A 25,122-nucleotide genomic window follows, 5' to 3' on the forward strand; every position below is an offset into this window, starting at 1 on the left:
ACCATTTTGTGGGGCTTAACTCTCTGGTTTAACAGATTAAAAATTCAGTTTGAAAATTGCCAATTTTTCCATATTTTACAAATAAACGCAAAAGTCTCAGCCTAAATTTACCACTAACGTGAAGTACAATATGTCATGAAAAGACTCAGAATTTGGGATCCGTTGAAGCATTTGAGAGTTATTACTTGATAAAGTGATACTGGTCAGAACTGAAATAATGGCCTGGTCGGGAAGGTGAAAACCAGGCTGGGGGGTGAAAAGGTTAAATAGGACAATCAGTAGTAAGGCCCTGGGTAGTTTAGAACTCTTGAAGGCAATGGGCCCGGACAGCAAGGCTGTGGAGTGGGTAACCCAAACCTCCAACTCTGACTCCGACTCCTCAATTTCCCTGATTCTGACTCCAACTCCGACTCCATTCAGTTGAAAACACAAGTTTACATACACTATCTATAAAGACACATCTCCATGTTTTTCTCACTATCTGACATGAAATCAGAATAAACCTTTCCCGTTTTAGGTCTATTAGGATTACCAAAATTTTACCAAATGCCAGAATAGAGAGAATGTTTTCAGGCATTTTTATTACTTTCTGAAAACTCAAATGTTTCCATACATTTCATTAGTATTTGTAACATTGCCCATAAACTGTATGACTTGGGTCAAATGTTTTGGGTATTCTTCCACAAGCTTCTCACAATAGTTGGTAGGAATTTGGGCCCATTTCTCCTTACAGAACTGATGTAACTGAGCCATGTTTGTAGGTTGCCTTGCTCACACCAGCCTTTTCAGCTTTGCCCAAAAATTTTCAATAGGATTGAGAGCAGGACTTTGTGATGGCCGCTCCAAAACATTGACTTTGTTACCCTTAAGCCACTTTGTAACCAGTTTGGCAACATGCTTTGGATCATTGGCCATTTGGAAGACCCATTACCGCCCAAGCTTTAATTTCCTGTATGATGTCTTGAGATGTTGCTTCGGTTGCCACATAATCTTCTTTCCTAATGATGCCATCTATTTTGGGAAGTTCACCAGTCCCTCTTGCAGCAAAACAACCCCACAACATGATGCGGCCACCGCCGTGTTTCACAGTCGGGATGGTGTTCTTAGGCTTCAAAGCTTCTCCCTTTTTCCTCCAACTGTAACACTGATAATCATGGCCAAACAGTTCAATTTTAGTTTTGTCAGACCACAGGACATGTCTTAAAAAATTAAGGTCTTTGTTTCTGTGTGTATTTGCAAACATTATTCTGTTTTTTTATGCTTCTTTTGGAGTTATGGCCTCTTCCTGGCAGAGTGGCCTTTCAGCCCATGTTGATACAGTACTCGTTTCACTGTGGATAATGCCACAATCTTTCCTGCTTCTGCCAGCATCTTCACAAGGTCTTTTGATTTTGTTCTTGGGTTGATTTGCACATGACTGACCAAAGCACGTTCATCTCTGGTACACAGAACCAGTCTCCTTCCTGAGCAGTATGATGGCTGGACACTCCCATCTTGTTTTTACTTGCATATAATTCTTTGTACAAATGAACGAGGCACCTTCAGGTATCTGGAAATTGCACTCAAGGATGAACCAGACTTGTACAAGTCCACTATTCTCTTCCTGAGATCTTGGCTGATTTCTTTTGACTTTCCCATGATGCTACACAAAGAAGCAGTGTGTTTCAGGTGTGCATAAAATACATCCACAGGTGTGTCTCTTATTAACCCATATGTTGCCAATAAACCTATCAGAAGCTTCCAAAGACATGATATCATCATATGGGCTGTCCCATATTGTTTAAAGGCATAGTACTCTTAGCATATGTAAACTTTTGACTTTGCAGAAAGTAATAAAAATGCCTAAAAACATTCTCTTTCATTATTCTGGCATTTGGCAAATATACATAATTTTGGTAATCATACTGGTCCTAAAACTGGAAAGGTTTGTTCTGATTTCATGTAAGATAGTGAGAAAAACATGCAGATGTGTTTTTTTAGATAGTGTATGTAAACTTCTGGTTTCAGCTATACATGACTCTTGTTTGTGATAATTTACTGTAGTAAAATGGAAACATCATTACTTATATCATGAAGGTGAAGTGCAGTACAGATTTATCTCAACTAAAAGCATAGATTATTTGATCAGGAGTAGAACAGACATTTATATGACATTTCATAACTTTCCCAAATTCTTATGAAAAAATATTCCTCACAAACTGCATTGAACCACTGTACCCAATTTATTATATATTTTAGGAGTCGGAGTCCATTTTTATACCAACTCCAACTCCACCAAAATGGACACCAAGTCTGACTCCACGACTCTGACTCCACTGCCCTGCCGGACAGAATAGAAAGTGAAACAAGATGGTGCTCTGAGTTGAAGTTCCATAGGAGTCAGTAAGCATGAAGCTAGAGTCTGGCCATATTAGCAACCCATCTCCTTTATGAGGAGAACAAGTCGTGGAACCGCAGTAGAGAAAGATGATTCTCACAATCTGTACTGTGATGTTGAGCTGGGTGGTGGTGAAATGAACAGGACTAGTGAGGACAGGAACAATTGGAATGGAAGGAGTGGAGGGACTGTTTGTGGAGATACTTTGTGTTGAAGAAGAAATGTACGAGAAGACATGTGCCCAATATCTCCTGTGTACAGATGTTATGAAGTTAAGGGGGCTTTACACGAAATTGGTGACGCACATCCGGCCGCATTAGCGATGCCGTTGCGTGTGACACCGATGAGCGATTTTGCATCGTTGCAAAAACGTGCAAAATCGCTCATCGGTGACATGGGGGTCCATTCTCAAAAATCGTTACTGCAGCAGTAACGAGGTTGTTCCTCGTTCCTGCGGCAGCACACATCGCTCCGTGTGACACAGCAGGAACGAGGAACCTCTCCTTACCTGCCTCCCAGCCACTATGCGGAAGGAAGGAGGTGGGCAGGATGTCACGTCCCGCTCAGCTCCGCCCCTCCGCTGCTATTGGGTGGCCGCTCAGTGACGTCGCTGTGACGCCGCACGGACCGTCCCCTTAGAAAGGAGGCGGTTTGCCGGTCACAGCGATGTCGCCGGGCAGGTAAGTATGTGTGACGGGTCTGGGCGATGTTGTGCGGCACGGGCAGCGATTTGCCCGTGTCGCGCAACAGATGGGGGCGGGTACCCACACTAGCGATATCGGGACCGATATCGCAGTGTGTAAAGCCCGCTTTACTGTTAAGTCAAAAACTGGTTTTAAAGAACTGGTGGTCTCCTTTCATGAACTGGTTACCCTCTGGTCTGCCAAAGTTTACAGCAGCATGCGGCCTGCAAGGGCATACTGCCCTTGTAGGCAGAGCACTCACACCCAGCCAAGAACCAATCTTTTATGTAGTGTGTCATGGTGCAGAAGATGCAGACCTCACCCACAACTACAGCTCTGCGCTATGCTACAGCTGTTGTGGGCCTCTGTTGAGTCAGAGGCATGTGGCTGTAGAGTAAGTGAGGGGCAAGAAACCAGCAATACTCTCTGCCGTGCTATAGATTTTAATTGGAGGTGAGTCTGAAAAAGCCTCTCCAGTTGAAAATAATACTGTTACTGATGAGTCTCCCTCACCAATGGGCCCAGTTACAACCCCTGCGACTGTGATCATTATGCCCTTGCCTATTTGCCTATGATGACTTCCCTACACTGAAGATGGTAGTTTATCAGCAGGAGCAGGACGCTAACTAGTTTATTGCATCCCACATTCCAAACCTTGGGTAGTGCATGCTGTGGGTTAACAGAAGGAACCGTTTATACCAAAGGTCTCAAACACGCGGCCCACGGGCCCCATGCGGCCCCCAAGGCTGCTTGTTGCGGCCCGCAGACCCCGTGACGATTGCAGCTCTATGCCCGGGCCCGGTACCAGCAGGACTTTACTACAGTGCATCATTTGCGGTGCCGCGCAGAGCAGCTGTCTGCGTTATACTCATGGCTGCTGCCCGCCAATGAGATGCAAGGAAGTGACATCCCTGTATGACGTCACTTCCTTGCATCTCATTGGCCGGCGGTAGCCATTGGTATAACGCAGATAGCTCCTCTGCACAGCATCGCAAATGATTCCACTGTAGTAAAGTCCAGCCGGCGCCGGCCCCGGGCATAGAGCTGCGATTGTCATGAGCCACAACAAGCAGGTACATGCTCACGATCAGGACCCGCAGCATCCTTAGGAGACCGCAGCTGCCCGTGCCCGTGATCAGGGTTCGGAGCGCTGCGGTCTCATCCCTGTGTCCTCCCAGGGAGGGCATGCGACTCTGCAGCATAAATTCGCAAGCTTCGGCCTCTGCAAGCAGCACCGCAGGTTAGTTTTCACTGCTGGCCGCACAAGCATAGTGGGCATGGGATTTTTAGAAATCTCATCCACTCTGCTTGTACTGTACATCGCAGCGTTTTGGTCACAGCTAAAACATGCTGCACCCAAAATGCTGCAAACACTGATTGTGGGCACACAGGGAACGGAGGAAAGGTGAGAATTTGTTTTTTGCAGGATGGGCACAATACTACTAGGCAAAATACCACAAGGATAGGTACAATATTACTGGACACAATACTACAGGGCATAATACTACAAGGATGGGCACAATACTACTGGGTACAATATTACAAGGATGGGCACAATACCACAAGGATGAGAACAATACTACAGGGCACAAGGATGGGCACAATACTACTGGGCACAATATTACAAGGATGGGCACAATACTACTGGGCCCAATATTACAAGGATGGGCACAATACCACAAGGATGAGCACAATGCTATAGGGCACAAGGATGGGCACAATACTACAGGGCACAAGGATGGGCACAATACTACAAGGATGGGTACAATATTATAAAGATGAGCACAACACCACAAGGATGAGCACAAAACTACAGGGCACAATACGACAAGGATGGGCATAATACTACTGGGCACAATACCACAAGGATGAGCACAATACTACTGGGCACAATACTACAAGGATGAGCACAATACTACTGAGCACAATACTACAAGGATGAGAACAATACTACAAGGATGGGCACAATACTACTGAGCACAATACTACAAGGATGAGAACAATACTACAAGGATGGGCACAATATTACTGGGCACAATACTACAAGGATGAGCACAATACTACTGGGAACAATACCACAAGGATGAGCACAATACTACTGGGCACAATAATACAAGGATGAGCACAATAATACTTGAAAAAACCACATAGAACTATATATATATATATATATATATATATATATATATATATATAAAAAGACCATAGGAGCCAATTCAGATGATATACGCACACACAGAATGTGGCAAACCCCCCTAATAAAGATGGCTGCAGCCCAGGTGCACGATGCTGATGATACAACCACTCAAACCTCCACACTAAAGGGAAGGGGTGGTTGTTTAGCATAGGACATACACATTAATAAGGCTTGCATTGGGAGCCCGTCATATAGATGAGTGAGATGCACAGTGTCTGAACTGTAACCTATAAATGACGCCAGAAACCTAGGTCAGGTTAGCACTATATGAGTGCAAATGATGAGCACAATACTACTGGGCACAATACCACAAGGATGAGCACAATGCTACTGGGCACAATACCACAAGAATGAGCACAATACTACTGGGCACAATAGTACACAAATGAGCACAATACTACAAAGATGGGCACAATACTACTGGGCAGAATACTACAAGGATGAGCACAATACTACTGGGCACAATACTAAAAGGATGAGCACAATACTACTGGGCACAATACTACAAATATGAGCACAGTACTACTGAGCACAATACTACAAGGATGGGCACAATACTACAGGGCACAATACTACAAGGATGGACCCAATACTACTAGGCACAATACCACAAGGAAGGGCACAATACTACTGGGCACAATACTACAAGGATGATCACAATACTACTGGGAAGAATACTACAAGGATGATCACAATACTACTGGGCACAATACTACAAGGATGATCACAATACTACTGGGCACAATACTACAAGGATGGGCACAATACTACAGGGCACAATACTACAAGGATGGACCCAATACTACTAGGCACAATACCACAAGGAAGGGCACAATACTACTGGGCACAATACTACAAGGATGATCACAATACTACTGGGAAGAATACTACAAGGATGATCACAATACTACTGGGCAGAATACTACAAGGATGATCACAATACTACTGGGCACAATACTACAAGGATGATCACAATACTACTGGGAACAATACTACAAGGATGGGCACAATACTACTGGGCAGAATACTACAAGGATGATCACAATACAACTGGGCAGAATACTACAAGGATGAGCACCTTACTACAGGGCACACAGATGGGGACATTACTACAAGATGTTAGCTTAGATTACTATATGATGCTACTAATTTTAAAACAATATTACAAGAAGGTGATAAAATTCAAAATAAAGCATGATTTTTTTTGCCATTAAAAATGCTTTTTTATATATATATATAAACTTAACTAAACAAAAAAAGTGCAGGTTTGTTATAATAAACAAGCAAAAATGTTCAAAAAAGTGATCCAAAGATGTATAGAAAAAAAACATGAATTCATTAAAAAGGTCACTTTGTCCTGCAAAGAATGCGGCCCCTCTCAATTTTTTTTTTATATGCGGCTCATACACCCAGCTGCGTTTGAGACCCCTGGTTTATACAGTGATTTATAATAATGATTATACTGCACTATCATAATTTTTCTTTTGAAAAGGAGGTATGCTTTATAAGTATGAAAATTGAGGTATGCTTTACAGTTTAATTTGGTCTTTAGTGTGCAGAATTTAAATTGCATGAATACTTTCAAGTAGTTGTAACTATCTTTATTTTTTTTTTGCTATGCTGGATGATTGATTTGTATTTTTAATGATACTGCTTTTGGGGTACATAGTTGTATCTTTGTTTTTTGTCTTAACATTTTTGTTTTGGGGAGGGAGATAGGAGGTGGAATAATTCTGCTATTGTGTTTTGGGGTTTTTTTACGCAGTGTTTCACTATGTAGTATAAATGACATTTTTTATGACACTGAAGAAATAAAAACAACAATTGTGCTTTTCTGCTTTGTGTATATTTACATTAGATCTGCAATGACCTACAGAATCCACCAGAGGTCTCTCCACACAAAAAAAAAATAAATTATTTAAAATATGACTATTTATCCAGAGCAATAAAGAGGGTTCCTATTAAAGTGTGATGAAAGACCTGTATTCAAGTGTATAGTACATGCAACAGTGTTAAGTGAAAAAGGCAACCCTCAGAGGACAGATGCCGCATAACATGTCCCTAGCCAGCTGTAATAGTAGTGTACTGGTTCTCCAGGAAGAGTCTACCTCTTAGTACTAGACTTGCTGTGATGAGAGGTGCAAAGGTTTAACATGTAACACTAGAAAGAGAAAGCCTTTGTCTTTTTTGCTTGATCATTGTGGTATCTAAGGTCAACAAGCAGGTTCAGATAACAGATGAGAGGCAGCAGATCCTGTCTTCTTCATTCTGGAACTGTCACTGGTGATGGTTCCGCTGCTTCAAAATGGGTAATTCTGTGAAGAAAGGGAAGGTTGTCATTGCCAATGAGAACCAGGTGAAGAGCTTGCGCCTCTACAAAGCAGGTAAGATGATGTGTTAGTAATCAGATTTGGTTCGAATAGATAGATCCTCTATATTTTCTGTGATTAAATTGCTATTAACATCATGTGCCTTTGAAGTTGTAGCAGAACCAACCCAATAGCAGAGGGTAAAGCCCATTTCTAGAATATAAATGCATTTTACGGCTTGTTTGTGATTATCATTATGTTTGGGAATAGTCTTATAAGGTTTATATTTATGGTATTGTTAACCTTTCTATATGTGCCGACTGTTTTTTGTGAACAATAGATGACATTATGTAACACATTACTCGGTTTTACAGGGTGCTTATCATTAACATGTATTATTAGCCCTTAGGTTTAAAGAAACCATTGTTCCATGTACATGTGCTGTACACATACACATGAAGAAATAATGGTACATTGTAAAAACATGAGTAACATTTTCCCCAAACTAATGTTCCTTTCCTATCCAGTTGTTGTTTGCCTGTGTATATGCTCATTTGAATATAATACTAAAATATTTTAAAAACAAACAAAACATTGCTCTGTTGGAAAGATCAAACTCAAGCTTTAGCCTCCTCACAGAATGCATGATGATTTATCCTCAGATTTACTAATAATTGATTGAATCCATTTTATTCTTCAGTCGCCAAAGGTTTCCAGTGTCAGATAAAGCAAAATAACCACCCACCATTATTGAGACACCACTAAGCTTCACTGTAGGCAGGATATTCTTTTCAGTATTTGCTTTCTTCTTCTTCCTCCAGATTCATAGGCCCCAAATTTTCAAGCTTTGTTTCATCGCTAGATATACAGACAGATGGATAGAGATAGATGGATGGATAGATAGAGACAGATATAATAGATAAATAGATAGATACTATAGATAGAGACATACAGTGGCATACAAAAGTCTGGGCATAATTACTGTTAATGTGGACAGTTAAACAAGTTGAAAATGAAAGGATCTATAAAAGGCATAGAGTTAAAGATTACACATTTCCTTTGTACTTTAGGCATTTTTTTTTATTAGATCTTGCATTTTAAAATTAACAAAAGTGGAAAATAGGCTGATGCAAAACTTTGGGCACCCTGCATGGTTAGTACTTTTTGCTCCCCTTTGGCAAGTATCACAGCTTGTAACGTTTTTTGTAGCCAGGCAGGAGTCTTTCAATTATTGTCTGAGATTTTCATCCATTCTTCCTTGGACAAGTTTTCCAGTTCTGTGAGATTCCTGGGTCGTCTTGCATGCACTGCTCTTTTGAGGTCTACCCACAGTTTTCAATGATTGTCAGATGAGGGGACTGTGAGGGCCATTGTAAAAGCTTCAGATTGCGACTTTTGAGGTAGTCTATTGTGGATTTTGACATGTGTTTAGGATAATTATCCATTTCTGGAAGTCATTGTCTTTTCAACTTCAGCTTTTTTACAAATGGTGTTATGCTTGTGTGACGCTCCTGCGGTAACCAGGTGTCACAAAACAAGGTAACATCACTGTAACAGCTCAGGTTCTCCATAACTTTGCCTGTTAGTACACACACCAGCACACCAGGACACTTAGGCTATGTGCGCACTTACCGGATTTTGCCGCGGATTTTTCGCGGATTTGCTGCATGTTTCGCTGCAGAAAATGTTCATAACATCTCTGCAGTGAATCACCAGCAAATCCTATGGAGAAAAAAAATCCTGTGCGGACTGGGCGGAATTTGACAGCTGCATGTTTAGCTGCGGGAATCCCGCAGCAAAAACAAGTGCATGTCACTTCTTTTCCGCACATCGCTGCGGGATTTCACTCCATTGACTCCAATGTAATCGTGAAATCCCGCAGGGAATAATGCAGGCAGCAAATTCTGTGCGGTTCACTGCGTTTTCCTGCGTTATTCCCTGCGGTATTTCGCGGTTTACCTCCGGTAATGTACATCGCCTGTCTGCGGTTTTGCAGGGAAGTGATGTCATTACAGGAAGAGGAAGCGGAGGAGAGAGTAAACACACACAGATCACACACACACAGACATCACAGACACATAGAACACAGACACAGACATATAGAACACACATAGAAAGCAAACGGACATATAGAAAACAAAGAACGTGGGCTCCGCTGCATATTTACCGTCCAGCCGAGGTAAGCACACAGCGGCGGCCCGGTATTCTCAGGCTGGGGAGGGAGAGGGGCAGGGTTAATGTCCCCCGCCTCACTCCCCCTCCGGCAGCCGAGAATATCAGCCGCAGCTGCCCCGTCACTGTCGCATGCATTATGCGGCAGCACCGGGAGTGTCCTCGGCTCTTCCTGCCGCCGTGTAGCAGTGGCGGTCAGGGTAATATAACAAGGGGTTAATGGCAGTGGATCACCGCCATTAACCCCAGGCTTGATCATGGCAGCGTCTATGTGACAGCTGACATGATCAACCCGTAAGTAAAGTGAAAAAACACAGACACCGAAAAATCCTTTATTTTAAATAAAACCAACAAGCCTCGTTCACCCTTTTATTAACCCCCCCCAAGCAAAGCTCCGACATAATCCACAGCTCCGGCTCCGGCGTCCTGCACTGCTGACATCCAGCCGCGACTGTCACAGACACAGGCTGAATGCAGCAGACAGCAGAGGTAATTACCGGTCATTTCCCACGGCCGGTAATGTGAACTCACTGCCGACCGTGGGAAATGCAGCGATCTGTCCTCTATCTATCCCTCTATCTATTCTTCTGTCTATCTACTATCTCAGGATTAAATGACTTTTTTTTTTTTTTTTTCTTCAATGTGCTTTATTGCATTGAATGCAATAAAGCACATCCCAACCCGCACGCGGCAAAACCGCGGCAATACCGCGAATAATACCGCGGTAAAACCGCAGCAAACCGCGGCAAACCGCATGCGGTTTTCGGGTGCGGTTTCCCGCGGTTTTTTACAGCGGGTGCGGTAATCTTTGAGAGCATGCGGAATTTTCTCAAGAAAATTCCATTTCCCAGTGCGCACATAGCCTTAGGTCGGCTTTGCACACTACGACATCGCAGGTGCGATGTCGGTGGGGTCAAATCGAAAGTGACGCACATCCGGCGTCACTTGCGATGTCGTATGTGTAAATCCTAGATAATACGATGAACGAGCGCAAAAGCGTCGTTATCGTATCATCGTTGCAGGTGCCGACATTTCCATAATGCCGGTGCCGCGACAGGTACGATGTTGTTCCTCGTTCCTGCGGTAGCACACATCGCTGTGTGTGAAGCCGCAGGAGCGAGGAACATCTCCTTACCTGCCGCCACCGGCTATGGAAGGAAGGAGGTGGGTGGGATGTTTACATCCTCCTCATCTCCGCCCCTCCGCCGCTATTGGCTGCCTGCCGTGGGACGTCGCTATGACGCCGCACGACCCGCCCCCTTAGGAAGGAGGCAGGTCGCCGGCCAGAGCGACGGTCGCAGGGCAGGTGAGTGCATGTGAAGCTGGCGTAGCGATAATTTTCGCTACGCCAGCTATCACAAGATATCGTACCTGCGACTGGGGCGGGGACTGTCGCGTGCGACATCGCAGCATTGACTTGCGATGTCGCAATGTGCAAAGCCCGCCTTACACTTAGAACCAGGTTACAGGGCTGGGCACTGTTAGCGAACAGGCAGCCACCTGGGGGAGGAGCGAGTGGCCTGGGGGGGTGTGGGTAGACAGCAGAACGAGAGTAGGAAAAGAGGAGAGAAGAAGGAGGGTGGTTGAAAGGAGTCGGTAGTGAGCAGTCGTAAGGAAGAGAGAGAGTTGACAGAACAGGTGTCAAGACAGACAAAGGAATCTTGAGACACGGAGAAAGAGGAAGGAAACTGGAAAGAAAAGTGAGGAGTAAGAAAGCCGGCGGAGTAGTAGAAAAGACACTGCCAGGACCTGAGGAGAAACATCAGCTCCAGGGACAGTGAAATCCTGTGGGGGTGGAAATCCAGAGCTCCCAGTACTTTGCACACACGGGATGCAGATCCCAGAACAGACCAGGACTTCAAGCCATCTGTTAACTCTGCCAAGCGGGTGGGTTTCTAGGACTCATCTGCACCCACTAACGTCCGAGGCATCAGCAGCAAAGGGAGTACCGAGACATATTCCTTTAAATAGTCCAAGCTGCCCGAGGCAGGATCCAGACACCAGACGGACCTCCGGGTGCTTCAAGCCAGGGAGGACCCTCACACACACATGAGTACATTGGTGGGCAAGTGGCACCAGGTCGGCTGGCACAGTGACACAGGACTCGGGCACACCTGGGATCCAGCACGTCCCCAGGGTGCGAACCCAGCTGTGAGTAAAGCGACCAAACTGCATTCCCCTGTCTGGACTGAGTTATTTCCCTGCGCTTCCACGTTAACCTTTACCTACCCCTGGGGAAAAGCCCTACTCGCGGAGGGCTTCACCATCCACGCTGCCCCATCCATCATCCCCAGAGAGGAGCTGCAGCGGCGGCCATACCTTCCCTGGCCGTGCACCGCGGGTGGCATAGTCGGACTATATTTTTATTATTTTCCTTTTATTTAAAACTGATCGATGGTGCCCCCGGATCCGGGACCCCTCGAGCCACGGACCGCCTGGATCCAAGCAGCTCGGCTGCCCCGGGGCGCGACACTTGCATCAAGAATTTGTTGAAATTTCATTGAACTTATTCTTGCCTCTACTCATTAAATGTTTCCTGTGCCATTGGCTGCAACACAACCCCAAAACATGATTGATCCACCCCATGCTTAATGGTTGGCGATATGTTTTTCTCTTTCTCCCCACATACCTTTAATCATTGTAGCCAAAAAGTTCTATTTTAACCTTATCAGTCCACCGAACTTGTTTTCAAAATTCATCAGGCTTATTTAGATGTTATTTTGCATACTTCTAATGCTGAATTTTATGGTGAAGACGCAGGAGAGGTTTTCTTCTGATGACTCTTTCATGATGGCCATATTTGTTTGTGGCGCCCCGGAATACATCAGGGTGCCACAGGGAACTGCATCCTTACCCAGGGTGCAGGGCCCACCCCCTTGGTTCAAGGTACCCAAGAAACCGACGTCACTCGCATCTGCACCACAAAACCCAATCACCTCACATCAGACACTGCCAGACACACCAGGGGGGGTTGGACTTACTGGAAAATGGTCCAGCCACTTGGCGGGAAGTGGGCAGACTGTGAGAGGGAAGGAAGAAGAGAATTAGGCTCCAGAAAGAGAGGAGCTGGGAGAGAGAGCTCCTGGTGAGCTAGGGAAAATTGGTTTGGTCGCAAGCAGTGATTCGGGTCCAGAGGAGACGGGGAGCGGTAGCAGGGACATTGGACAATGGTGTGACGGACATAGTCTTGGAGGATTATTGGCACCAGAAGGGCCCAACAGAACTGACCGGTATCGAGCACGATGTGCTACAGGACCCTAGGTCAGGAGCCGATTAAACGTCCTGACAATTCACCTGAAAGGGAGAGGATCTTCAAGGACTTCCCTAGACGCTCAGAGGTTGAGGGCATCAGCACAATGAGGGGGACAGGGGTGTTTCCAGACACAGTAACCCACTGAAGTCCCAAGTGCCAGCCCCCAAGAGCACGGCTACACTACACATAGTGAGCAGGGCCCCCAACAGCTTCAAGCCACGGGGACCACCAACGGACAATAAATTGTGCACGGAGGCAGGCTCCGAATCACTAAGTGACACCGGTGGGACCGGGTACTTGGATGGGCTCCCGACAGCGGCAGCTGTACACAGAGACTTTGGTTTACCTACAGTGTGTGCGTCTCCTTTCTGAACCTCATCCAGCACCATGACTACCCGCAGTGAGTACCCTGGTCCCTGCACCCTGTCCTCCCAAATCTACCAATCCTCTGAGGCCGGGGCCTTCTCTACCTGTGGAGGGATTGACACCTTGCTGCTTCACAAGATCTGCCCTAGCACTACTTCCAGCAGCGGCGGTACTCCCATTACCGCAACCCGCAGGTGGCATCACAAACTTCTCCCCTGTAAATATCCCCTTTCACGGATCAAAGTGTCCGCCAAGCCGGGTCCGGACCCCTCGAGCCACAACGATCCTGGATCCGAGCAGCCCGACTAACACCGGGGTGGCACATGTGCAGGTGTCTCTGAAAAGTAGAACAATGTACCCATGTACCACAACTTCAGTGTCTGCTTAATCTTCCTGAAGGCCTTTTGAAGTCAAGCAGCTTTCTGATTTGCCTCTCTAGTAGGGCTGATCGAATCCGCCAAATTCCGAGACCGGCGGATCCCTGCCGGATTGAAAAAAGAATCCGGATTCGCTCCGGATTCCGGTGCCCATTTAAGTCTATGGGGACCAAAATCTGGAGATTAAAAACATGTGTGGAGGGGATAGGGGGGTACGAGCGCATGTGGTATACTCACTTGAGGCTGTGTCATGGCAGCAAACTACTTCCGGGTCACGCTTTTCCCTTCCGGAGCTGATAATTCAATATTCATTGTTTTTGCGCGTGTAATTGGTTGCAGCTATATGCGCCCCCACCCTGAGTGGCAGCGTGTTAGCTGACTGCAACCAATCACAGGCAGCAGGACGGCCGGTGTGCGGGGAAAGCAGTGCAAGTGTCTGCGGGTTAGTATGGTGAACGTGCATGTCTTTCAGAAACACATACATGTTCCTGTCAGAAGTGTGCGGCTGTGCCGGTGATGCGCTGTCAGACTCGTATAAGTCTGACATGACATCATCCGGCACAGCCTATGCTCTCTGAGCATGACCTTGCATGTACACAGAAACACATCTACGCTCCTGTCAGAAGTGTGCGGCTGTGTCGGTGATGCGGCTTTTTATTATTATTTAAATAAATAATGAAAGAAAAAAACGACGTGCGGTCCCCCCTAATTTTCATCCCCAGCCATGATAATGCCGACTGGGGGCTGGTATTCCAGCCCGCAGCCTCACAGTATTGCCGCATCTATTAGATGTGACAATCCCGGTGCAATACCGACTCTTCTCGATTGGCCTGGAGTGGTAGCCATCGGGGTAATAAGGGGTTAATAGCAGTGCACAGCTGCTACTAAGCCCTAGGTTAGTAATGGCACAGGTGTATGAAATACCTGCATCACACTAACCAGTAAGTGAATGTAAATAAACACAGACAGAGAGAAAAATCCTTTATTTGGAATATTTGGAATAAAGTACAAAACACACACCCTCCTTCACCTCTTTATTAACCCCCAACACCCTGCAGGTCCGGCGTAATCCACACAGGGTCCCACGCCGCTTCAGCTCTTCTACATAGCCAGCGGCCATAGAGCATGACCGCAGGCTGTGCAGACAATGACAGCAACGATGACTGCACGGCAGGCAGATACTGTCACAGTCTGGGGGTGCGTCCGCCTGCAACCAATAACAGACGAGAGGAAGGCCGGTGGGCGGGGAAAACACGGAAAGCTGTGTATATATGATGCACAGTACAGGAAGTGAATGCGCGCCCCGGAAGCAGTGTGCCGCCATGACACCAAGTCTTGGTAAGTATGAAATGCTGTTTTATTTCTCTTTTTCTTTATTTTTCAATTATTTTCCCCTGTGCAGGATCCGGATCATGCACCCGGAATTCCAGAAATCTTTGGATCAGGACTTTTACAGTTCGGATCCGCACAGTCCTACTCTCTAGCAATCCCAAGAGCCGCTCTCACAGAAATTTTGCTGTAACAAAAGCTGAAGTTGGAAAGAGAATAGCTTCTACAAATGGATAATGATCCTTAACATACTTCAAAATCCACAATAGACTACCTCAAAAGGCGCAAGCTGAAGGTTTACAATGGCCCTCACACAGGGCCAGATTAAGGTTGGTGGGGGCCCCTGGGCAGAAAATCTGGTGGGGGCCCCATAACGTTAACATTTTAAGCCATAACAGTAGAGCACGAACTGTAGCATTTAGATATAAATCCACTGAGCATGGATCGTATCCTGTTCTGCCACATTCAGATTTACACTTATACACAGAAAATAAAGTTACTCACATTTTTTTATTGATCCCAATGTTAAGACAGCCAAGTAATAGTAAAAATACAGAAAGGGAAAGTTCTCACTGGCAGCAATGGTTGCTGAAAATCACAATGTGCTCTCTATTGTATTGTCTCCGGAGTAGTACATAGCAGCTGATGTCTGTACACGGTATGCCATACACAGTATCAGAGGTGGATCTAGGTTTTCCTGTCCATGGAGCAGGAGTTCAGTTTGGCGCCCCCTTCTATACACGGCTTATGCGGTTTAAGTAGTTGTCATGTGACCGCTCATACGCCATTTTCACACGTGCCGATGAGCTGCTCTTCCTAATTCTCTCGATGTTCAGTGAAATACTACAGCCCATAAAGAGAAGCAGGAAGAGAAGCTAATTGTGACTCAAAGTATTAAAATGACCTGCAAGTGGTCATGTGACCACTTCTAAAATTAGCAAGCAGAGCCGAATCCTTACATTGAGTATATTACAGGTTGTTGGATTGGGCATGCTACGGGGCTTACTTTTATTATTAAAGGGGTTGTCCAGCTCGACAAGGAAAATTTGTAGTTATATGACTGCAGACTTCTGAATTCTCACAGCTTGCGGACTGCACACTGTCATGATTTTCCCGTGCCATGAGCAAGTAGTCATGGGACTGCAAGTATGCGATTTGCTTACTTCCGGCCACATTCAAATTAGACGTCTGCAGCCTCACTCAATAGTTACATGCCCTCAAGCTCTCACTGCTGGCATCGGAGAGTCCTGACAGTGTGCAGTGTGCACAATGAGGATTCAGAAGTCTGCAGTAACATAGAAACTTTCATCACAAACCTGGACAACCCCTTTAATGCTACTAACATAATGTAGAAACCCTTGCGGTCATGTAATTTTACAAATCATGGCTTGCTACATGTGTACAGGATCAGAATCAGTAAAATGTACATAAATACACTGTGTGCAGAATTATTAGACAAATGAGTATTTTGCTCACATGATACTTTTATACATGTTGTCCTACTCCAAGCTGTATAGGCTGAGAGCCAACTACCAATTAAGTAAATCCGGTGATGTGCATCTCTGTAATGAGTAGGGGTGCGGTGTAATGACATCAACACCCTATATAAGGTGTGCTTAATTATTAGGCAACTTCTTTTTCCTTTGGCAGAATGGGTCAAAAGAGAGATGTGACGGGCTCTGAAAAGTCCAAAACTGTGCGATGTCTTGCAGAGGGATGCAGCAGTCTTGAAATTGCCAAACTTTTGAAGCGTGATCACCGAACAATCAAGCGTTTCATGGCAAATAGCCAACAGGGTCGCAAGGAGTGTGTTGGGCAAAAAAGGCGCAAAATAACTGCCCATAAACTGAGAAAAATCAAGCATGAAGCTGCCAAGATGCCATTTGCCACCAGTTTGGCCATATTTCAGAGCTGCAACATTACTAGAGTATCAAAAAGCACAAGGTGTGCCATACTCAGGGACATGGCCAAGGTAAGGAAGGCAGAAAACCACCACCTCTGACCAAGAAACATAAGATAAAACCTCAAGACTGGGCCAAGAAATATCTGAAGACTGATGTTTCAAAGGTTTTATGGACTGATGAAATGAGTGTGACTCTTGATAGACCAGATGGATGGGCCGAGGCTGGATCAGTAAAGGGCAGAGAGCTCCACTCCGACTCAGACGCCAGCAAGGTGGAGGTGGGCACTGGTATGGGCTGGGATCAGCAAAGATCAACTTGTGGGACCTTTTCTGGTTGAGGATGGAGTGAAGCTCAACTCCCAGACCTACTGCCAGTTTCTGGAAGACAACTTCTTCAAGCAGTGGTACAGGAAGAAGTCGGTATCGTTCAAGAAAAACATGATTTTCATGCAGGACAATGCTCCATCACATTAATCCAACTACTCCACAGCGTGGCTGGCCAGTAAAGGTCTAAAAGATGAAAAAATAATGACATGGCCCCCTTGTTCACCTGATCTGAACCCCATAGAGAACCTGTGGTCCCTCATAAAATGTGAGATCTACAGGGAGGGAAAACAGTCCACCTCTGGGAGCAGTGTCTGGAGGCTGTGGTGGCTGCTGCACGCAATGTTGATCGTAAACAGATCAAGCACTGACAGAATCTATGGATGGTCGGCTGCTGAGTGTCATCAGAAAGAAAGGGGGCGATATTGGGCACTCATTTTTTGGGGTTTTGTTTTTGCATGTCAGAAATGTTTATTTCTAAATTTTGTGCAGTTATATTGGTTTACCTGGTGAAAATAAACAAGTGAGATGGGAATATATTTGCTTTTTATTAAGTTGCCTAATAATTCTGCACAGTAATAGTTACCTGCACAGACAGATATCCTCCTAAGATAGCCAAATCTAAAAAAAACCCACTCCAACTTCCAAAAATATTAAGATTTGATATTTATGAGTCTTTTGGGCTAATTGAGAACATAGTTGTTGATCAATAATAAAAAAAATCCTCTAAAATATAAAATGCCTAATAATTCTGCACACGGTGTACAGCACCAGAACCAAAAGTAATACCAAAATACATCACTAGCACCCTCATCAGTAAACGAATATATCACCAGAACCACCAATACATGACTACAGTACCAAATTTACTACAACAATATATTGTAATGTCACATCCCCATATACATTTGTATCACATGAATTAACAACTCCCAGTATGTCCTTAACAATTGTAAGAAAATGCTGGGAATTGTTATCAGTATTCATCAGACTTTGGACCATACAGGAACCACAGTTCTGATGAGGAGAAGCATTGAGTGTCACACACATACAGTCACATCCAGGTACCTTCTAGGTGACATCTTCCCTGATCGGAGTCATCCTATTCTTTCTTCTCCATCTTGTCCAGACGTCATGATGACTATTCACATCCACAGCTCCTCTCTGCAGACCTCCCGGGCCTTCTGCAGCACATCTCGACATTATGCCCTTAAAATAAATAGCAGAATGATTATAATGCTCCTAAATATAAATATATGACCTACGCTGTGCGCCTGAATAAATAATTGCCCCTCACTGTGCTCCCTGCACAAAATGACCCACACAATGTCATTCTTATGGTACATGGCCTCTTCTTTCAGTACTGGGCCCCCTCTTCACACCGTCCTCTACATTGTGTACCCACTATACTTCCAAATGTCTATACTGTGCCCCCTCCTCACACTCCCCCTCCTGAGCTGTGCCCTCACAATGTCCCCCATGCAATCCCCTCTCTATACTGCCCTCACCCTCAGTACCAAAATCACTGAAAGTGCAACTCAATCTCACATTCCCCCTCTTCAGCATACTGTGCCCTCCATACTGTGCCCTCACACTGGCCACCATGCTGCCCCTTCTCTATACTGCCTACCTCCTTCACTATACAGTCACTATACCGCACCTCAGTCTCACATTCCCCCTCCTCAGCATACTGTGCCCTCCATACTGTGCCCTCACACTGGCCACCATGCTGCCCCTTCTCTATACTGCCTACCTCCTTCACTATACAGTCACTATACCGCACCTCAGTCTCACATTCCCCCTCCTCAGCATACTGTGCCCTCACACTGGCTACCATGCTGCCCCTTCTCTATACTGCACCTCAGTCTCATATTCCCCTCCTCAGCATACTGTGCCCTCACACTGGCCACCATGCTGCCCCTTCTCTATACTGCCTACCTCCTTCACTATACAGTCACTATACCGCACCTCGGTCTCACATTCCCCCTCCTCAGCATACTGTGCCTCCATACTGTGCCCTCACACTGGCCACCATGCCGCCCCTTCTCTATACTGCCTACCTCCTTCACTATACAGTCACTATACTGTACCTCCGTCTCACATTCCCCCTCCTCAGCATACTGTGCCCTCCATACTGTGCCCTCACACTGGCCACCATGCTGACCCTTCTCTATACTGCCTACCTCCTTCACTATACAGTCACTATACCGCACCTCAGTCTCACATTCCCCCTCCTCAGCATACTGTGCCTCCATACTGTGCCCTCACACTGGCCACCATGCCGCCCCTTCTCTATACTGCCTACCTCCTTCACTATACAGTCACTATACTGTACCTCCGTCTCACATTCCCCCTCCTCAGCATACTGTGCCCTCCATACTGTGCCCTCACACTGGCCACCATGCTGACCCTTCTCTATACTGCCTACCTCCTTCACTATACAGTCACTATACCGCACCTCAGTCTCACATTCCCCCTCCTCAGCATACTGTGCCCTCCATACTGTGCCCTCACACTGGCCACCATGCTGACCCTTCTCTATACTGCCTACCTCCTTCACTATCCAGTCACTATACTGCACCTCAGTCTCACATTCCCCCAGCTCAGCATACTGTGTCCTCACACTGGCCACCATGCTGCTTCTCTATACTGCTTATGTTCCCCACTACCCAGGCTCTATACTATGCCCCTCACACTTTTCTCCACCAATACTCTCCACTTACAATTTTCTCCCACCATACTGCTGCCTCACACTTTTTAATGGTGCCCCCCTGATTGCCGTGCAGGGGAACATATGCCGCATGCCCCCCAAAGGTACGCCCCTGTACAGTGTACAGGAGAATACATGACTGGTACACAATATACTGTGATACAGACATCAGAGGTTATACAATATACACATTATTATATACCATCTGATGTGTGTACACAGTGTATCACACTACTCTCTCTGTACGCTGGATGTGGTATACCATGTGCACAGATATACAATCCCCTGCACTGATCACACCTGGGCCTACAGGACAGGATGTAACATATTCTATATGTAATATGGGCCATATAGTGTAATGTGTGCTGCAGGCTCAGATGTGATCAGTAGAAAACAAAACTGAATATTCCAGTCCATCCTAGTCATTAAAGACATAGAGTGTCACCAAATATAAACTGAAGAAACCTATATTGACCTCCATATATATAAAAATTATGCTCACTTATGAACAGACAATATTGTAAGATTTTGAAAAATTTATTCATATATTACAAAGGGATACAAAAAAGTGCAACACAAAGTGCAATGTGCATAAAACCAAGTGCTGACAGTCAGGGCAGCATGTCAGAATAAAACAGACCACAAAAATCAGGAAGCCTTGCAGGGCATGAGTATAACAGATAGTGTATATAGTTAAATTTCATATAATGTAAGCATGATAATACACACCCAGTTATAATGATAATAAGGCAGCAAATGGGCAACCTAGACAGACACGTACAGTGGTCACAGAGGACCTAACACAAGGCAGGAGTATATAGAAAATTTATAAGATCCAAGTTCATATATAGTAGGCAAGATAATGAACGGCTGAATACATCATGATTAAACTCCACACTTGACCTGAAATAGACATGCTTGTCAGAGAGCTACCAATAGATAAAGGCACATGCAATGAATGATGCAGTAGCCCATCAGAACCATTCATTCGTATGGCCAGCAAGATCATCCATAGTGTAACAAGGGTTAAACCGGGGAGGTATAATAGCCCACCAGGAAAAACGTAGTAGCCTGCCTGACACGCCGCCCTGCACCTCAGACGCGTTTCGCCACCAGCTTCATCGGTGAGGTCTGATTTTTGTGGTCTGTTTTATTCTGACATGCTGCCCTGACTGTCAGCACTTGGTTTTATGCACATTGCACTTTGTGTTGCACTTTTTTGTATCCCTTTGTAATATATGAATAAATTTTTCAAAATCTTACAATATTGTCTGTTCATAAGTGAGCATAATTTTTATATATATGGAGGTCAATATAGGTTTCTTCAGATGTGATCAGTGCAGGATTCTGTGTGTAGTGATGTCTCTGCTGGAGATCAGTGTGTGTTATTGCAGGGGAGGGATGAGGCCGATGACCCGGCACTGACAGCCCGACCTGGTCTGCAGCAGTTCAGACTCCTGCAATAACTCACACTGATAGCAGAGTGGCCGCTGACACTATGGAATCCCGTCTGAGTTATCAGCGGCGTCTGCTCCCTCCTCACTGCAGTCTCCTGCCCGGCCGGCACCATGATTAATGACCTCATACTTACCGGGATCCACTGAGACCTCCGGTCCTCCCACAAGCTCCTCTACGGCAGGAAGAAACAGCAGCGCGGTGACGTCATCCTGGCAGACGCAGCCCACACAGCGTGCAGTGGGCGTGTCTGCAGCACAGTGATGGCCGGGATTGAAATACCTTAAAGGTACAGTGCGGTCTTGAACCACTGCGACATTAATAAAATGGCGGACACACAGATGGTGGTGGGGGCCCCCTCAGAGGCTCTTGTGGTGGGGGCCCCTGGGCTGAAGCCCCGTCTGCCCCGCCTATAATCCGGCCCTGCCCTCACAGGCCACTGATCTGAACATCATTGAAAATCTGTAGCTAAACCTCAAATGCATGTAAGACGACCCAGGTATGTCACGGAACTGGAAGACTTTTCCAAAGAAGAATGGATGAAAATCCCTCAAACAAGAATTGAAAGACTCTTAGCTGTCTACAAAAAGCATTTACAAGCTGTAGTACTTCCTAAAGGCGATGCAACTAAGTACTAACCATTTAACCTTTTAATTTTTTTTTTTTATAATGGCCTAGAAATGTATCTTAAATCAAACCAACAAAAAAACATTGCACCTAAAAATTTCATTTAATTACAATATATTAAAAAACTCCTTTAAAAATATGTACACACAATGACATCAAATGTCAGGGATATGGACATCTGATTGAACAATCAATACATATATTAATTTATATTGTCCTTTTAGTCAATAATTGCAACAAAATAGTATTATCTCTATAAGGTGCACAGAAACAACAATGGTCTAAAAACCAGAAACCTAAGTAGGACTTACAGTGGGTGTGGAAAGTATTCAGACCCCTTTAAATTTTTCACTCTTTGTTTCATTGCAGCCAATTAGTAAATTCAAAACAGTTTATTTTTTTCTCATTAATGTACACTCTGACCCCATCTTGACAGAAGAAAAACTGAATTGTACACATTTTTGCAAATGTATTAAATAAGAAAAACTGAAATATCTTATGGTCATAAGTATTCAGACCCTTTGCTCAGTATTGAGTAGAAGCACCCTTTTGAGCTAGTACAGCCATTAGTCTTTTTGGGAATGATACAACAAGTTTTTCACACCTGGATTTGGGGATCCTCTGTCATTCCTCCTTTCAGATCTTCGCCATTTCCGTCAGGTTGGATGGTGAACGTTGGTGGACAGCCATTTTCAAGTCTCTCCAGAGATGTTCAATTAGGTTTCGGTCAGGGCTCTGGCTGGGCCAGTAAAGAATGGTCACAGAGTTGTCCTGAAGCCACTCCTTTGTTATTGTAGCTGTGTGCTTAGGGCCATTGTCTTGTTGGAAGGTGAACCTTCGGCCAAGTCTGAGGTCAAGAGCACTCTGGAAGAAGTTTTCTTTCAGGATATCTCTGTACTTGGCCGCATGCATCTTTCCTTCAGTTGCAACCAGTCGTCATGTCCATGCAGCTAAAAAACACCCCCATAGCATGATGCTACCACCACCATGTTTCACTGTTGGGATTGTATTGGGCAGGGGATGAGCAGTGCCTGGTTTTCTCCACACATACCGCTTAGAATTATCACCAAAAAGTTATATCTTCGTCTCACCAGACGAGAGAATCTTATTTCTCATAGTCTGGGAGTCCTTCATGTGTTTTTTGGCAAACTCTATGCAGGCTTTCATATGTCTTGCCCTAAGGAGAGGCTTCCGTCGGACCACTCTGCCATAAAGGTCAGACTGGTGGAGGGCTGCAGTGATAGTTGACTTTGGACAACTTTCTCCATCTCCCTAGTACATTTCTGGAGCTCAGCCACAGTGATCTTGAGGTTCTTCTTTCCCTCTCTCACCAAGGCTCTTCTCCCATGATTGCTCAGTTTGGCTGGACAGTGAGGTCTAGGAAGAGTTCTGGTGGTCCCAAACTTCTTCCATTTAAGGATTATGGAGGCCACTGTGCTCTTAGGAACCTTGAGTACTGCAGAAATTCTTTTGTAACCTAGGCCAGATCTGTGCCTTGCCACAATTCTGTCTCTGAGCTCCTTGGGCAGTTCCTTTGACCTTATGATACTCATTCGCTCTGATATGCACTGTGAGCTGTGACGTCTGTGCCTTTCCAAATCAAGTCTTATCGGTTTAATTCAAACACAGCTGGACTCCAATGCAGGAGTAGAACCATCTCAAGGAGGATCACAAGGAAATGGACAGCATGTGACTTAAATATGAGTGTCTGAGCAAAGGGTCTGAATACTTATGACCATGTGATATTTCAGTTTTTCTTGTTTACAAAATTTGCAAAAATTTCTACATTTCTGTTTTTTTTTTCTGTCAAGATGGTTTGCAGAGTGTACATTAATGAGAAAAAAAAGTGAACTTTTTTTGATTTACCAGATCGCTGCAATGAAACAAAGAGTGAAAAATTTAAAAGGGTTTGAATACTTTCCGCACCCACTCTATGTGGCCCAATATAGAATTTTATCAGATGTGCAATCTAATTCAGAGAACTTACATGAGAAAGTGAGGTCAGTCACACCTGTCCGTCCCTGCCTCCCCAACACACGTTTAGTTAGTACATCCTCATGTAATATATGTATTGATTGTTCAATGAGCTGTCCATATCCCTGATATTTAATGTCATTGTGTGTGTATATATTTTTATATGAGTTTTTTTAATAGTCTAGTAAAATGAAATTTTTAGGCCCAATACTTATATGCTATTTTAAAAATGAAAATGGGAAAGCTGAAAATAAAATTATTATTTTTAGCTAAAATAAAAAGGAATTTTGTCATCTTAACATTATGCCTTTAAGATATCATTTCATCTTCATTATTTAAATAAATAATTTAAAACAATATTGTGAGGTCCCTCACATTTTTCATAACCAGCCAAAGTACAGCAGACAACTGGGGCTTGTATTACTAGGGTGGGAAGGCCTATGGTTATTGGGCTCTTTCCAACCTAAAAATAGCAGCTCGCAGTCGCCACAGAAGTGGCACATCCATTAGATGTGCTAATTCTGGTGCTTTATCTGACTATTCTCAATTGCCCTGGTGCGGTGGCTATTGGGTTAAAACTTATGGGGTTGATGGCAGCTGTGAATTGACAGCCGGCATAAAGCCCCGATGTTAGTAATGAATAGGCGTCTATCAGACACCCTTATTACTAACCCAGTAGATGTAAAGAGAAAAAAACACACAAAAATTATTTTATTTTCTTTAAAAAACATCCCCTCGACTTTAAACCTCATTCACCAATTTATAAAATAAAACATTATAAGCTGTAACGATCCGACGTAATCCAACGAATCTAAAGTAGTCAACAAAAGCTAACCTCAAATACTTTAAAAAGATAGAATTAAAGAAATAAAGACAGGACACAGTCCCTCGTTCACCAATTTATTCTCAAAAGAACTTCTACACAGCTTCAACGTAGTCCACATGGAGGTGCCACAATGTTCCCCAACTCATTTGCCCAGCATATGAAGAATGTTCAGAGAACAAACCCCTTAGACTGTAACAGCAGCTATTGCTGCTGGGTCTCACATTGCGCTTGGCAAGAACC

The 25,122-nt window shown here is 44.7% G+C and overlaps 1 protein-coding gene across 1 annotated transcript in view; it reads left to right on the forward strand.

Annotated features, from left to right (window-relative positions):
* Positions 1-7,361: 7,361 nt before the first annotated feature.
* The window catches only part of TXNRD1 (thioredoxin reductase 1), a 168,201-nt gene continuing 150,440 nt past the window's right edge, over positions 7,362-25,122 (forward strand). The window contains exon 1 of the mRNA XM_075344732.1: positions 7,362-7,641. Coding sequence (XP_075200847.1) covers positions 7,563-7,641 — 79 coding nt within the window. The 5' untranslated portion in view covers positions 7,362-7,562. The remainder of the gene's footprint in view (positions 7,642-25,122) is intronic.

The sequence above is a fragment of the Anomaloglossus baeobatrachus genome, chromosome 4 (assembly GCF_048569485.1).
Source record: "Anomaloglossus baeobatrachus isolate aAnoBae1 chromosome 4, aAnoBae1.hap1, whole genome shotgun sequence".
Classification (NCBI taxonomy): domain Eukaryota; kingdom Metazoa; phylum Chordata; class Amphibia; order Anura; family Aromobatidae; genus Anomaloglossus; species Anomaloglossus baeobatrachus.